General features: G+C 68.9%; 4 protein-coding genes across 4 annotated transcripts in view; 1 reads left to right on the top strand and 3 right to left on the bottom strand.

The window, feature by feature from the left end:
* SSBP4 (single stranded DNA binding protein 4) overlaps window positions 1-13,831 on the bottom strand; it is a 52,257-nt gene that overhangs the window by 7,387 nt on the left and 31,039 nt on the right. Inside the window, 4 exon segments of the mRNA XM_068661635.1 lie at window positions 2,583-2,667; window positions 3,714-3,775; window positions 3,873-3,945; window positions 4,968-5,031. Coding sequence (XP_068517736.1) covers window positions 2,583-2,667; window positions 3,714-3,775; window positions 3,873-3,945; window positions 4,968-5,023 — 276 coding nt within the window. The 5' untranslated portion in view covers window positions 5,024-5,031.
* The window catches only part of UBA52 (ubiquitin A-52 residue ribosomal protein fusion product 1), a 113,122-nt gene that overhangs the window by 77,462 nt on the left and 21,829 nt on the right, over window positions 1-13,831 (bottom strand). The gene's annotated exons all lie outside the window — the stretch shown is intronic.
* On the top strand, window positions 7,786-10,516 carry LOC137844923 (leucine-rich repeat-containing protein 25-like). Its single transcript, XM_068661641.1, has 2 exons — window positions 7,786-8,728; window positions 9,360-10,516. The coding sequence occupies exons 1-2, from the start codon at window positions 8,271-8,273 to the stop codon at window positions 9,526-9,528; spliced, it is 627 nt and encodes a 208-aa protein (XP_068517742.1). The 5' UTR covers window positions 7,786-8,270; the 3' UTR covers window positions 9,529-10,516.
* GDF15 (growth differentiation factor 15) lies at window positions 10,646-13,343 on the bottom strand. The gene is made up of 2 exons (XM_068661642.1): window positions 12,941-13,343; window positions 10,646-11,907 (listed from the first exon to the last, which is right to left on the bottom strand). Exons 1-2 carry the CDS (start codon window positions 13,254-13,256, stop codon window positions 11,123-11,125), a joined length of 1,101 nt encoding a protein of 366 aa, XP_068517743.1. The 5' UTR covers window positions 13,257-13,343; the 3' UTR covers window positions 10,646-11,122.

Below are 13,831 nucleotides of genomic sequence, written 5' to 3'. Positions count from 1 at the left end.
GGCCCACCACAGAACCACCACTGAGCCCATCCCAGAGCCCCCCCCCCCGGAGCCCCCCCAGCACTGAACCCTTATGGAGCCCCCCCCACCCCCCCCAGTGCCCCCCCCCCAGCACCCCACCATGGAACCCACCCCATGGTGCCCCCCCAGCACTGATCACGAAGCCCCCCACGGTGCCCCCCACATTGCCCATCCCTGTACCCACCACCGAGCCCCCCCCCCGGCACTCATCACGGACCCCCCCCAGCACCCACCCGCCCCCCCCCACCCTCACAGGGGGGTCCCCCCCCTGGTGCCATCCCCCACGCCCCCCCACCCCAGGGTGCCCCAGGGGGCACAGGGTGCTGGTGACAGCTCTGCCTGGGGGGGGGGGACAACCCCCAACCCCCCCTGGGGACCCCCCCCACGCTGTCCCCCCCCCAGGGTGAGGGTGCAGGGGGGGTGCCCCCAGCCCCACATTTTGGGGTGCTGGGTCCTGACCCCATAGAGGTCGGTGCCCTGCCTCCAGCCCAAGGTGGGGGTGTCACCGCCCCCCCCCCCTCGCCCCCCCCCCCAGCCTCAGCCCATGGTGGGGGCAGGATCGGGCCCCCCCCCCCGCCCCCCCCTCGCTCCCAGCCCAGTGATGCAAAGCAGGAGTTGCCATGGCAACAGGTTGGGGAGTTTCGGCTCCTCCTGCAGGCATCAAGGTCAGGAGGAGAAAATGGGGGGGGGACACAGCCGAGGGGGGGGGCAGCAGCCCCCGAGCTGGGCTGGGGGGGCCCCACGGCGCTGCCCCCCCCCCCCCATAACCCTGCTACCTTTGGGGTCGGTGCTGCCATGGCGCATCCCCATATGGGGTCACCGTGCCCATGGTGGCACCGAGGGTGGTTTTGGGGGGGGGGGCGAGGGGGGGTCCCCGAGCATGCACTGATTGTGGGGGGGGTCGAGGGGGGGGGCACAGCCAGGCAGCACCCAAGGGAAAAGCGAGGGCCCCCCCGCTTGGTGCCATGGTGCCGCCAACCCCGCTGCGCACAGGGGCGCACGCCGGGGGTCCCGTGGGGCTGAGCCCCATGGGTGTGGGGGGGGATTTAGAGGGGGGGTCGCCCCCCAAAAAAAAGTCCCCCCAGGCCCCCCCCGGGCCCCCCCCCTTGTCCCCAGCGCCGGGGCTGCGTGCGCGAGGCAGCAGTGCCATGGTAACGGGGCCTGACCCGCGCCGCGTCCCCGGCGTCACCGCACCGCCGGCCCCATTAATTCCGGCACGGGGGGGCCAGGGGGGGCCATAAAGCGAGGGGGGGGGGGCACACAGCAAGGGGGGAGCCATACAGTGAGGGGGGGGCTCACACAGCGAGGGGGGGGGGGCCCTGCTGTTGCCTGCAGCCTCCCCACACCGGTGCCGCCGGGGGTGGCTGCGGCACCCGCGCGCGGCCCCATGGCACGTGGATGGTGCCCCCCCCCCCCCGACCCTAAATAATCCCCCCCCCACAAAAAACATTGAGCCTGGGAATGGGGTGGGGGGGCGCTGAGCACCCACAGATTGCAGGGGGGGTGTGGGGTGGGGTGGGGGGGGGTGAAGGGTTTTTGTTTGTGGGTGCCGCATCTGCGCCCTGCCGGGGCACCGCGCGGTGCCAAGGGGACCCCGCACCCCATGGGGCACCCCAAATCCCTGTAGGGGATCCTGTACCCCCGGGGTGCGGGACACCCCATGGGGGGCTTCCTGCATCTATAGGGCATCTATAGGGCATCTATGGGGCATCCCGTGGGGCATCGCTGACCCCACAGCACCCTGCGCCCTCCATCCCATGGGGCCCCCCCTCGGGACCGTGGATCCCACAGGACCCCACAGCGCCCTGCACCCCTCGGGACCCAGACCCCCAAACCCACAGGACCCCCCCAGACCCCCCCAGGACCCCACCCCCTCCTCCACCCCACATCCCCCCACACCCCGCAGATCCCACATCCCCCGGGGCCGCGCCGTTAATTGCACACCACTAATTAATCCACCGCCCCCCCCCCCAACCCCGTGCTGACACGGAACAGGGATGGAACAGGGATGGAGCCGGGAGGGGGGGGGGGCACCCAGTGCCACCCCCCCCATTTGGGGACAGGGGACACCCCACGGGGACCCCATTGAGGCCACCATGCCCACGATGTGTGTGTGGGGGGGGCAGCTCTCTAAATGTCCCCACGGATTGTTTTTTTTTTTGGGGGGCAACCCCAAATCCCCCCCCCACCCCGTGCCCCCTCGGAGACGCTCGCCCCATCGGGGTCACCCCGGTGCCATCCCCACGGAGAGGGGGGGGCTGGGAGGGGGGGGGGGCAGGTGGCACCTGGGGGCTGAGCTCAGCACCGAGGGGGGGTCCCGGGGATGGGGGGGGGTCACAGCTGGGCCCCCCCCCCCCACGGGATTACCCCTCCCGGTGCTGCGCAAAATAGGTCAGCGCCACGGCACCGCCTTAACCCCCAGCGCGCCGGCGGTGCCACGGCACTGCCACCCCCACGGTGACCCCCCCGGTGTCCCTACAGCTCCGGGGGGAGTCTTTAAGGTGGGGGGGGGTCCGTCCGTGTGTGTGCCCCCCCCCAATAAAAAATCCAGCAGGACTCACGTAGTCGTGGAAGGCTTTGGCCTCGCTCGAGTGCTCACAGGTCTCGCGGCGGTCGGGGGCGGCGCAGTACAGGTCCCAGAAGACGCTGGGGGGGGGCGGGGGGGGGGGACATAAAAAAAAAAAAAAAAATCAGCCCCCCCCCAACAAAAAAAAATAATCCCCGTGACCCCCCCTGCAAAGCCCCCAGACCCCCAAATTGGGCGAGCAATTGGGTGATGCCGGGGGGGCGCAGGGATTGTGGGGCTGTGTGGCACCGGCGTGGGGTGGGATGGGGGGGGCCGGGACCCCCCCCCCCCCAAAAAAAAAAAAATCCCCCCCCCACCATGAGGAACGTGCCCCCCCCCCCCCCCAGCTGCGGTGTTTGCCCTGGAAACGGTCGCTCGGAGCGGCCGCAGCCCAAATTCCTGGGGCTTTACATCAGGGCTGCAGCAGCCCGGGGGGGGGCCCCGCTGCCTGCGCCCCCCCCCCCCCAAAAAAAAATAAAAAAAAAATCAACCCCCCCCCGCCCCGTTTCATCCCCACCCCCCCCTAAACCATGCCCCAAGGGGAGCCCCTGGGGGGGGGGCATATTGGGGTGCAGCCCAGAGCCCCCTGATTTTGGGGGGGGGGGGGGCAGTGAGGGGGGGGGGGCAGGTTTTTATGGGGTGGGGGGGGCAGACAGACAGCCCCCCCCCCCCAGCCTGGTACCTCCATAAATCCCCCAATTTCTTGCTCCTGGCTGCCAGCACCAGCACCCTGCGCCCCCCCCGGGGGTGTCCGTGCCCCCCCTCACCCACAGCACCCCCCCTGGATTTGGGGGGGGGGGGGCAGGATCTGAGCCCCCCCCCCTTTTTATCCCCCCCTCCCTTTTTCCCTGCTCTTTTTTTATTTCCCCCAAATTGGATCCAGCTGGAGGGGCCGGGGCTGGGCTTTAGGGGGGGGGGCAATTTGTTTTTTTTTTTTTTTTGGGGGGGGCAAAGCGGTGATGGGGGGGGCGAGGTGACACCTGGGATGTTGGGGGGGGGGGGGGACGTGGCAGAGCCTGGGGCCACTGGAGAGTATGGGGGGGGGGGGAGAAGAAAAAGGGGGGGGGCACATAAAAAGGGGGGGGGGGCATTAAAAAATGGGGGGGGGTCCCGGGGGGGGGCTTACCACCACCAGGAGTGCAGGAAGCCCGGCGGCTCGCCCAGCGTGATGTTCTTCTCCCATCGGATCTGGGGGGGGGGACATGACAAGGGGGGGTCACACACCGCTGGGGGGGGGTCACTTTGTGTGCCCCCCCCCCAGGGGACAAATTGGGGGGGGTCTTACCTCGGACAGGAAGGTCTGGGCGGATTTCTGGGCGCCCACGTGCAGGAGGTACTCGTAGACGTACAGAGCCAGCCTGGGGGGGGGCACCGGGGTGTCACCGCGGGGGGGGGCACGGGGACACCCTGGGGGGGGGCACAGGCGGCTGCCACCCCCCCAACTATGAGCCCTGGGGGGGGGGTGAAGGGGGACAAAGTCCCTGGGGGTGACACCTGGGGATGTGGGGGGGGGATAAAAGGGGGGGGGGGGGCGTGGGGGGGGCACGGGGGGGGGATTTAGGGTTGGGGGGGCTGCAATAAATGGGTTGTTATGGAGGGGGGCTGCTGCTGCTGCCTGCTGGTGGCCGGAGCTCACCCCAGGGGGGGTCACCCCGAGCCCCCCCCGCCCCCCCCCACGGTGACCCCGAGCCCCAGGGGTGACCCCGACGCCCCCCCCCCCCGGGGTGACCCCGACCCCCCCCCATCGGGGTGGGACCAAACAGGGCCAGAAGGGCCCGAGCAGGGGGTGCCCCCCCCACCCCCCAACCCCCCCCCATCCCCTTAACCCCCCCCCGACTCCCCAGACCCCCCCACAACACCCCAGACCCCCCCAACCCCCCACCTCCCCCCCCACCCCCTGACCCTTCCCGGTGCCCCCCACCCTTGGGGACACAGAACCGGGGGGGGGGGGGGACACATCCCATGGGGGGGGACACACACACACCCGGTGGGGGGGGGGGGGACACCCTTTGTGGGGGGGGGTGGCGGGGACACCCTGGGGGGGGGCACCCCCAGGAGCACCCCGAGACCCCCCCCCTTTAGCACGGAGGGGGGCGGGGCTCCACCGTCCCCCCCCCCATAATTAACCCCCCCGGAACCCCCCCGGGACCCCCCCGGACCCCCCCATAACCCCTTTAACCCCCCCCATAACCCCCCCAGGACCCCCCCAGGACCCCCCCTTTTACCCCCCCCCTCCACAGGGGGCTCCCGGCAAACTTCCTCACCCCCCCCCTCGGCCTCCTCCTCACCCCCCCAGCCCCATTAAGCCCCCCCCCTTTACCCCCCCCCCGTTACCCCCCCCATGGTGCCCCCCCCCCGGTGCCCCCCCCCCAACACTCACTTCTCCCTGGCCTGGCCGTCCGAGGGCACGGCGGCTCCCTTGCCCTTGCCGTACATCGCTGGGGGGGGGGGGGCGGGGGGGGGGGGGGGCGCGGCTCCACCTGTCACGGGGGGGGGGGCCCCAACACCGCCATCCCGGGGCCGGTAACCGGGGGGGGGGGGGGGGGGGGGCCCTGGGGGGGGGCCCCGCGGCTCCTCCCCGGCTCCACGCGCGCCCCGCGCCCCGCGCCCGCGCCCGGGGGGGGCCTTGAAACCGCCGCGCACCCCGGGCCGGGGTCCCCCCCCCGCCCCCCCCCCCCGGCCCCGCCCCCTCCTCCTCCTCCCCCCCCCCCCCCCGCCCAGGCTGTTCCGCCAGGAGGACACCGCCCCCCCCGCTGCTGGAGGGAGGGGGAGGGGAGGGGAGGGGTTAAAGGAGGGAGGGATTAAAGGGGAGGGGGGGGGGGTAAGGGGAGGGGAGGGAGAGGAGGGGGGACACGGGCACGAGGGGGGGCACATGGACACGAGTGGGGGAAAGGGGCACGAGAGGGGACACGGACACGAGTGGAAGGGGAGATGGACACGGGGGGGGCACCGAGACAAAGGGGGGCACGGACACGAGGGGGGGGCACGGACATGAGTGGGGGACAGGGACACGAGTGGGGGAAAGGGACACGAGAGGGGACACAGACACGAATGGGGACACCAAGAAAAAGGGGGTGCACGGACACGAGTGGGGGACAGGGACGCGAGTGGGGACACCGAGACAAAGGGGGGGCACAGTCACAAGTGTGGGGGAGAAACGGACACGAGTGGGGACACGGAGACGGGGCCACACGGGCACAAGTGGGTGAAAGGGACACGAGAGGGGACACTGAGACAAAGGGGGGGGCACAGACACGAGTGGGGGGACACGGACATGAGTGGGCGGCATGGAGACAAGTGGGGCATGGATATGAGTAGGGGAAAGGGGCACGAGGTGGGACACGGACACGAGTGGGGGACATGGAGACAAGGGGGACACGGAGACAAAAGGGGACATGGACACGAGTGGGGGAGAGGGACACGAGGGGGGACACAGACACGAGTGGAAGGGGGTGGTGGACACGAGTGGGGGGCACCAAGACGAAGAAGGGGACACGGACACAAGGGGGGGAAAGGGGCACGAGGGGACACAGGGACACGAGTGGAGGGGGACACGGACACGAGTGGGGACACGGAGACAAAGGAGGACACGGACACGAGTGGGGGGGCACAGACACAAGTGGAGGGGGGAAAAGGACACGAGTGGGGACAGGGACACGAGGTGGGACAGGGACACGGGGGGGGGGGGGGGCGCAGCCCCACGGACACCGTGGAATGGGGAGGCCACGGGGCCACGGGGGACACTCGGACACCCGTGGGGCACGGCGCCGCCACCCCCCCCCCCCCCGTGTCCCTGTGTCCCGGTGTCACAGCACCCCCTTGTGTCCCCTCCACACCCCAGGAGCTGGGGGGGTGCTCCGACCCCACGGTGATGGCACGGGGTGGGGGGGGGACACCGGGACCGGATCCTGCCCGACCCCACGGGGACACCGCGTGGGGGCTGTCCCCAAAAACTTCGTGGGGGGGGGAACCCCAAAAAATTCGGGGGGTTGGAACCCCAAAAACTTCGGGGGGGGGGGGGACACGGATAAAAGGGGGGGGGCTGGCGGGGAGCTTGAGGCAGGCGCCGTGCGCGGGAGCGCGGACACGCGTGGGCGTGGGGGGGGTGCATGCGCGTGTGCTGGGAGCGCACGGGGCTGGGAAGGGGGGGGCGTGGGGGGGTGTGGGGGGGTGCACGCTCGTGTGCGCGTGCACGGGGAGGGGTGCGCGTGCACGAGCCCGGTGCTGTGCGCGTGCACGCGTGTGCGTGGCCGCGCGCGCGTGTGCGCAACGGAGCCGGCAGGGGGCGGCCGTGGCCGGGGCACGGAGCCCGTGCGGGGCCGGGAGGAGGCCGCCCCCCCCCCCCACTCCCACGGACCCCCACGGACACGCGGGGGCGGCCCCGGGGTCGGGGGGGGGGGGGGCGATGCGGGGCCGGGTCCACGCGTGGGACACGGGACACCCCCAATCCCCGGGGGTGAGGGTGGGGAGGGGTCCCCTGCTGTGACCCCCTCCTTGTGGGGGGGGGCACCACGGCCACCTCCCCCTGCCCTGATGTGACCCCAAATCCTCGTGTTTAATGGGGCACGGTGTGGGGGACCCCAGCATGGACCCCCCCCCAAAAAAAAAGTGCTCGGTGTCACCAGTGTCACCAGTGTCACCCGTGGCCCCCCCGGTGCCACCCCAGCCGGGCACAATTCACGCTGTGCCACGCAGCCGTGACATGGGTGGGTACCCCCCCAGGACCCCCAAACCCAAGCTGGGACCCCCCCATCCCCATTCCCTGTCCCCCCCCCCTCCATGGGGCTGGCACCCCTTGGCACCCCACTCGCCCCCCACCACCCTCCTGCACCCCCCCGGCCAGGCAGAGCCCCGGTGTCTTGGGGTCCGTGGGGTGCCCACGCGGCCGTGGCTGCTGGATGTTGGTCCCCGAGGTGGGGGCAGTTTTGGTGACCCCCCCGGACCCGGCTACGCCCCGGTGCGGTGACACGGGGCCGGCAGGGCCCGCCTGTTCCTCTTTCCGCACAGAGCCAGCCGCAGGCGAGTGGGGCTCCGGGGCTGGGGGGGTGGCGGGGGGGGGGACACGGCCAAATCCCCCGTGGGTGCGAGGTGCCGAGGGGAGAGGGCGCGGGAAGGGCGGCGCGGCTGAACTGGGCCGCGCTGGTTGGCACTGGGAGGGGGGAAAGAGCGGGGTCGGGGGGGGGGGGTTGGTGTGGCTGACAGCCGTCTCCCCGCAGCGGGGTGGCCATGGGGCACCCCATAACCGCGCTGCTGCTGCTGCTGCTCCCCGCGGCCACCTCGGCCTCCTGCTTCTCCGCGGAGTTGGCCAAGCAGGAGAACCTCTCCAACAGCACCCCGGGGTGCGCAGAGCTGGACTGGAGCATCTTCGGGCAGCAGCGCCGGCTGCTCCTGGCCCACAACGGCATCGGTGCCGTGCGCCCCACATCCCAAGTGGGATCCACGCTGGAGGAGCTGGACCTGTCGCACAACGCCCTGCGGCGGCTCCCCGACGCCTTCCTGCAGCAGGCACGGAGCCTGCGGCGGCTCCTCCTGGGGCACAACCAACTGCAGGGGCTCCCCGACGGCTTTTTCGCCGCCACGGTCGCCCTGCAGAGCTTGGAGCTGCAGGACAACCCCCTGCCCGCCGTCCCCAGCAGCGTTTTCCACCCCAGTTTGAGCCTCCTGACCGTGCCGTGCCGCTGCGATGTGGTGCGCAGCGTGCTGGACGCCTGCGCCCCGCGCCGCCAACCTCAGCTGCCTCTGCGCCGCGCCCAACGGCACCTTCAACGTCTCCAATTTCCACGAGCGACAGTGCCCAGGAGGCCCAAAGGTTGTGGCCGCTGCCGTCGGGGCCACCGCCGCCGCGGTGGTGGCCGTGCTGGGGGCGGTGGCCGTCGGCGTCACCGTGCGCCGCCGGAGGAGGAAGGCGGCCACCACCACCGCCGCTGCGGGATGGGGCAAACGGGAATCCGCCGGGACCCACGGGCAGCCCCGGTACATCAGCCACGGGGCTGAGAGCGGCCCCACTGCTGCCACCGCTGCCACTGCTCCGGGTGCGAGCGTGGCACCCGAATATGAGAACGTCTTCATCAGCCCCTGCGTGGGCACGGGCACGGCCCCCGCGCACGGAGGGACGCCGGGGTGGCAGCAGGCGCAGTACAGGTGAGCGGCTGGCACGGGAATGTGGCCACCAGCCCCCGTGCAGGCCTATGCAATGGTGTCCTGTCCCCATCCCATCCCCATCCCATCCCCATCCCAATCCCATCCCCATCCAAATCCCATTCCCATCCCATCCCAAACCCATCCCCATTCCCATCCAATTCTCATTCCCCATCCTAATCCCAATCCCCATCCCCATCCCATCCCCATCCCATTCCAATCCCATTCCCATTCCCATCCCCATCCCCTCCCATCCCCATCCCCTCCCATCCCATCCCATCCCATCCCATCCCATCCCATCCCATCCCATCCCATCCCATCCCCATCCCCATCCCCATCCAAATCCCATCCCCATCCCCATCCCATCCCCATCCCAATCCCATCCCCATCCAAATCCCATCCCCATCCCGTCCCAATCCCATCCCCATTCCCATCCCCATCCTCATCCCCATCCCATCCCCATCCCAATCCCATCCCCATCCCACCCCACCCCACCCCACCCCACCAAACCCAAGGACCTGCCACTTTTGGCATCAAACCCATTCTTTTTCCCCCCCACTGAGCCCCCAGAACCACTCGGGGTGGGACAGGAGGGGGACATTTCCCCCCCCCGGTGACCCCCCCGTGCCCCCAGCCCGCAGGTTCCCGCGGACGACACCTATTTTATGGAGAGCGACGCCGGGGAGCAGCCCATCTACGCCAACACGGGGCCCCCAGCGAGGAGGTCTACGTCGTCCCCGACAAGTGAGGGGACAGGGACCCTGGCGGGGTGTGGGGGGGTCACAGCTGCCCGGTGGCCGTGATGGGGAAGCAGAGGGTTGGGTTTTGGTTTTTTTTTTTTTTTTTTTTTTGCAATTAAAGCAAAACTGCTCTGCAGTCGTTTCCTGCCTGGGATGGGGAGCGGAAGCGGCCGCTTCTCCCCAGGGTTTGCACCGAGGGGACGGCGACGGGTGGCCCCCACCAGATGTGGGGTCCCCCGGGGGTCCCCAGGGCTGGGTTAGGGGTGCAGGGGGTCCCCCCGCACCCTGCTGGGAGCATCGGGTTCCCAGGAAGGGCTGGGTGCCGTGGGGCACCCACAGCGTGCGGCTCCTCTTTTGGGGTGTCGGGGTGGCCGTGAACGTGGGGACGCGCCAGTGGTTGGGGACACCCAGGAAATGGGATCGACCTTGCTGTTTTCCTGCCAAATCTGTCAGTTTGGGGTAAAGAGGAAAGGCGCTGGTTTGGGGCAAGATCTCCAAGGCCATCGCTGCGAGGGTACAAACCCCGGGACGTGGCTGGAGGGGAAGGGGGACGTGGGGCCATGGCGCACCCAGGCGCCCTCCCAGCCCTGTGCGGGTCTCGGTGTTGCTCCACCGTGACACATGAAATGTTTTAACTGCCTCAAGGACACGTCCCCATGCCCCTCATCCCTCAAACCCTGGTCCCCAAACCCCACGCCCCCATCGTGGTGGTCCCCATATCCCACAGCCTTCAAGCTCTGACCTCCAAACCCCACATCCTGAGGGTGGAGGACCCCTACCCCGTGCCCCTCAAGCCCATGACCCCAAAGCCCACATCCCCGGGGTGGGGGTCCCCCCATCCCATGCCCCATCCCCCGGTCCCGTTGCCACAGGAGCCTGGAAGTGGCAGCAGCCGCTTCCCAGCCCGATGGCCCCGGGGTCAAGGCTGCGCCCAGCGCCCATTTCAAGGCCACAAACAAACCAAAGGTCCCTGGGACCATCGCCCAGGGATTACTCACCCGCTGGGCTCGCAGGGCAGGGATGGGGCTGGCCTGACCCCGGAAAGCCAGAGAGGATTTACAGGCAGAGCCGTGAGAAGCCACCTCCCGGATGGCCGTGGGTGCTGGGGGTGGGGGGGGGACACAACGGGGACCACCGCAGGGCTCGGGTCCCGTGCGCTTGGGGAGCTCACCACCACCAGCCTGGTTCCCATCACTTTATTGGTTTCCATTGCTATTTTTTTTATGGAAATATACAAAATACAAAAGAAAAAAACCAACAAACTCCCAAGAACGTCTCTCTCCGCGTGATACAATAAGTTAGCAATAAATAAGAGGCGTATAAATAAATCTGGAACCAGAGGGGAGCGGGCACCGGGGCGCGCCGCGGCCACCTGGGGACAGCCCCGCCGCCGTGCCCGTCCTGCCTCCGGTGGAAAGAGCCCGGCTACCAAATAAAAAAATGCTTTAAATAAGGGAGGAGAGGGTGAATAAGTTACGGTGGCCTGTGGAGTGGCAGTGATCTCAGCTGGAGACTGGAGAAGGGATCGTGTCCTCGGGACGGGGCTGAGCCGTTCCGTGCACATTTCATCCCTGGCTCTGCTTTTTGGGTGCGCTGGTGCTGGGGGGGCTCTGCCACCACCCAGGGGGTCCCCATCTGTGCCAGAAGCGAGGGGACTTCAGGCGCAGTGGCACTTGGTGACCAGCATGTCCTCGAAGACGGTGGAGACCAGCCTGCCCTCGCCGTCGTAGTGCATCAGCACCATGGGGTCGTAGGCGGCAGGCACGCAGCAGGGCGCCGGGGTGGCTTTGGAGAGGGAGTGCATGCGGGCTTTGATCTGGGCGTGCATGCTGGCCGGCTTGTAGTTATGGGGGCAGGAGCCTTCGCAGAACCTCATGTAGTAGCTGTTGGGGGCGATCACCCAGTCCGACCAGCCGATGTCCTGGAAGGACACCTTGAGCGACTTGAGGCAGCACTTGCCCTCGCTCTTCCTGCACTCCTCGTCCAGCCCGCGGGCTCTCCGGGCCCTCGGCCTCGTGGCCTCGAGGGTTTCCACCTCCAGCACTGCCGTTTCGGCTCCTGAGCCCGCCGGTGAGGCTGAGATGTTGGTGGTGAAGGCCAGCTCCAGCTGCAGCTTGGCCTCGGCACCGGCAGCCCAGCGCCGGACGGGCACCGTCAGGTCCACGCTTGGAGTGTCGGGGTCGAGCTCTTGGGTTTGCAGGAGCTGGGGGGCTCCCCCGGGTCCCCCCGGTGCGTAAATGCTGACCTGGGGCTGCCCCGAGCCCAGGGATTGCTTGAAGAGCTTCAGCTCTGCTTGCACCACCCGCAGGCGCCGGTGGAAATCCTCCGTGCGGGACACGACGAGGTGGTAGCGGTAGGGACCCCGCGGGTCCTGGTCCCCATGGGGGTCCTGGTCCCCGTGGGGGTCCTGCTGTCCTCGGGAGGGCTCTGTCCGGTGTCGCACTGCGGGGACAGGAAGGAGAGCTGATGTAAGAGCTGGAAATCCAGCCCTGAGTCAAGCCTTGTGGTCAGCTCCTTGTCCAGCAGCCAAACCACGCAGCTGCCCCGCGGCCACCTCCGGGGAATCGCCCGGAGCCCGCGGGATCCCGACCCCGCAGGGTCCATCCCCAGCCTCCACCCCTGGCGGTGCCGGACACGTGGGGACCCCCAGCGCAGAGCAGCAGCCGAATAAAACCCCAAATTCCCCGGGTTTGGTTAAAGCCCCATCCGCAGGGAGCAGCGGGAGGCGAGGGACGGCGGCACCGCAGAACCCGCTTTTATCTGGAATTCCCCAATCTTGGCGTTTTGCAGCCAAAGAGCTGGGAACGGCCACTCCTCCCCCAGCCCGGGCAGGGGAAGCGGCTGGGAGGAGGAGGAGGAGGAGGAGGAGGAGGAGGAGGAGGAGGAAGAGGAGGAGGAAGGTGACAGCAGCGGATTCATGCCCGATCATGTCCTAGCACATGTTGGGGCAGCGTGCGGGACACGGCTCAGGGACAGGGCAGGACATGTCACCCCACGTCAGGACATGTCACCCTATAACAGGACATGTCACCCTATAGCAGGACATGTCACCCCACGTCAGGACATGTCACCCTACAACAGGACATGTCACCCTATAGCAGGACATGTCACCCCATGCCAGGACATGTCACCCTACAGCAGGACATGTCACCCTATAGCAGGACATGTCACCCCACGTCAGGACATGTCACCCTACAGCAGGACATGTCACCCCATAGCAGGACATGTCACCCCACGTCAGGACATGTCACCCTATAGCAGGACATGTCACCCTATAGCAGGACATGTCACCCCACGTCAGGACATGTCACCCTACAACAGGACATGTCACCCTATAGCAGGACATGTCACCCCATGCCAGGACATGTCACCCTATAGCAGGACATGTCACCCTATAGCAGGACATATCACCCCAGAATGGTCCCAAAGCCCACAGGGGGGGTCTCCCGATGGCAACGGGGCCACCTGTACTTACAGCTGGCTGTCAGGCTGTGCAGCCTCCTGGTCCCGGCCACCGCCGCCGCCACCTCCTCCCGGCTGCGGTTCCCCATCAGCTCGGCCACCTTCTGCTCGTGCTGCTGCTGCGCCCTCCTGATGCTCTCCTGGTCCAGCCTGCGCCGCGGGGCGGGGGGCGCGGGCATCCCCAGCCGCTCCAGGATGCTCCTGATGCTTTCCACCTGCAGCCTCTCCTCATCCCACCCGTGGGGCCGCGGCTCCGCGCCCCCCAGGAGCAGCAGGAGCTGCAGGCAGACGGCGGCGACCCCCAGACCCCGCAGCGCGCCCGGCAGCATCGCACCGAGCGGCCCCGGTTGCAAAACCTCTTGCACAAAGGCTCCGCGAGCGGCTCTTATCGATGCCGCCAGGAGAATGAATGAAGAGGACCAGACCTGGCTTTATAGGAGCGGGACTTTGCCCGCCCCCCACCCCCAACCCCCCCTCCCTCGCCCTCCCCTCCTCTCCTCTCCCTCCCCGTCCAGTCCCAGGGCTGCCCGTGGGTGACGGTGACGCCGCGGCGAGCACGCGGCCGGGGAGCGCAAAGCCCGGGCTGCTCGCGGCGGGGAGGCGAGGAATGTTTCCTGCTGCCTCGCTTCGTTTCCCACCTCCTGCTCTCTCTCTGCTGGTGGGGCTCCCCTCGCCATACCGGGGGGCTCGGGGCTGTGGGGGGACAGCTGGTGGCCTCGCAGGTGGCACGCGGTGTCCCTGCGGTGGCGGGGGGTGACAGCGGCGCACCGAGGTGTGCGGGCAGGCGGGTGCCGTGGCCAGCGTCACGTCCAGCCCCGCGTCCTCATCTCCCTCCTGTTCCCCTGGCAAATTGGCCACGCTCACGGCTCGAGGTGCCCGTCGGGGACCCTTCCTTTGAGCCACT

The sequence above is a fragment of the Anas acuta genome, chromosome 26 (genome assembly GCF_963932015.1).
Source record: "Anas acuta chromosome 26, bAnaAcu1.1, whole genome shotgun sequence".
Classification (NCBI taxonomy): Eukaryota; Metazoa; Chordata; class Aves; order Anseriformes; family Anatidae; genus Anas; species Anas acuta.
The sequence above is the reverse complement of the archived record's forward strand: the minus strand, read 5'-3'. Positions and strand labels throughout refer to the sequence as shown.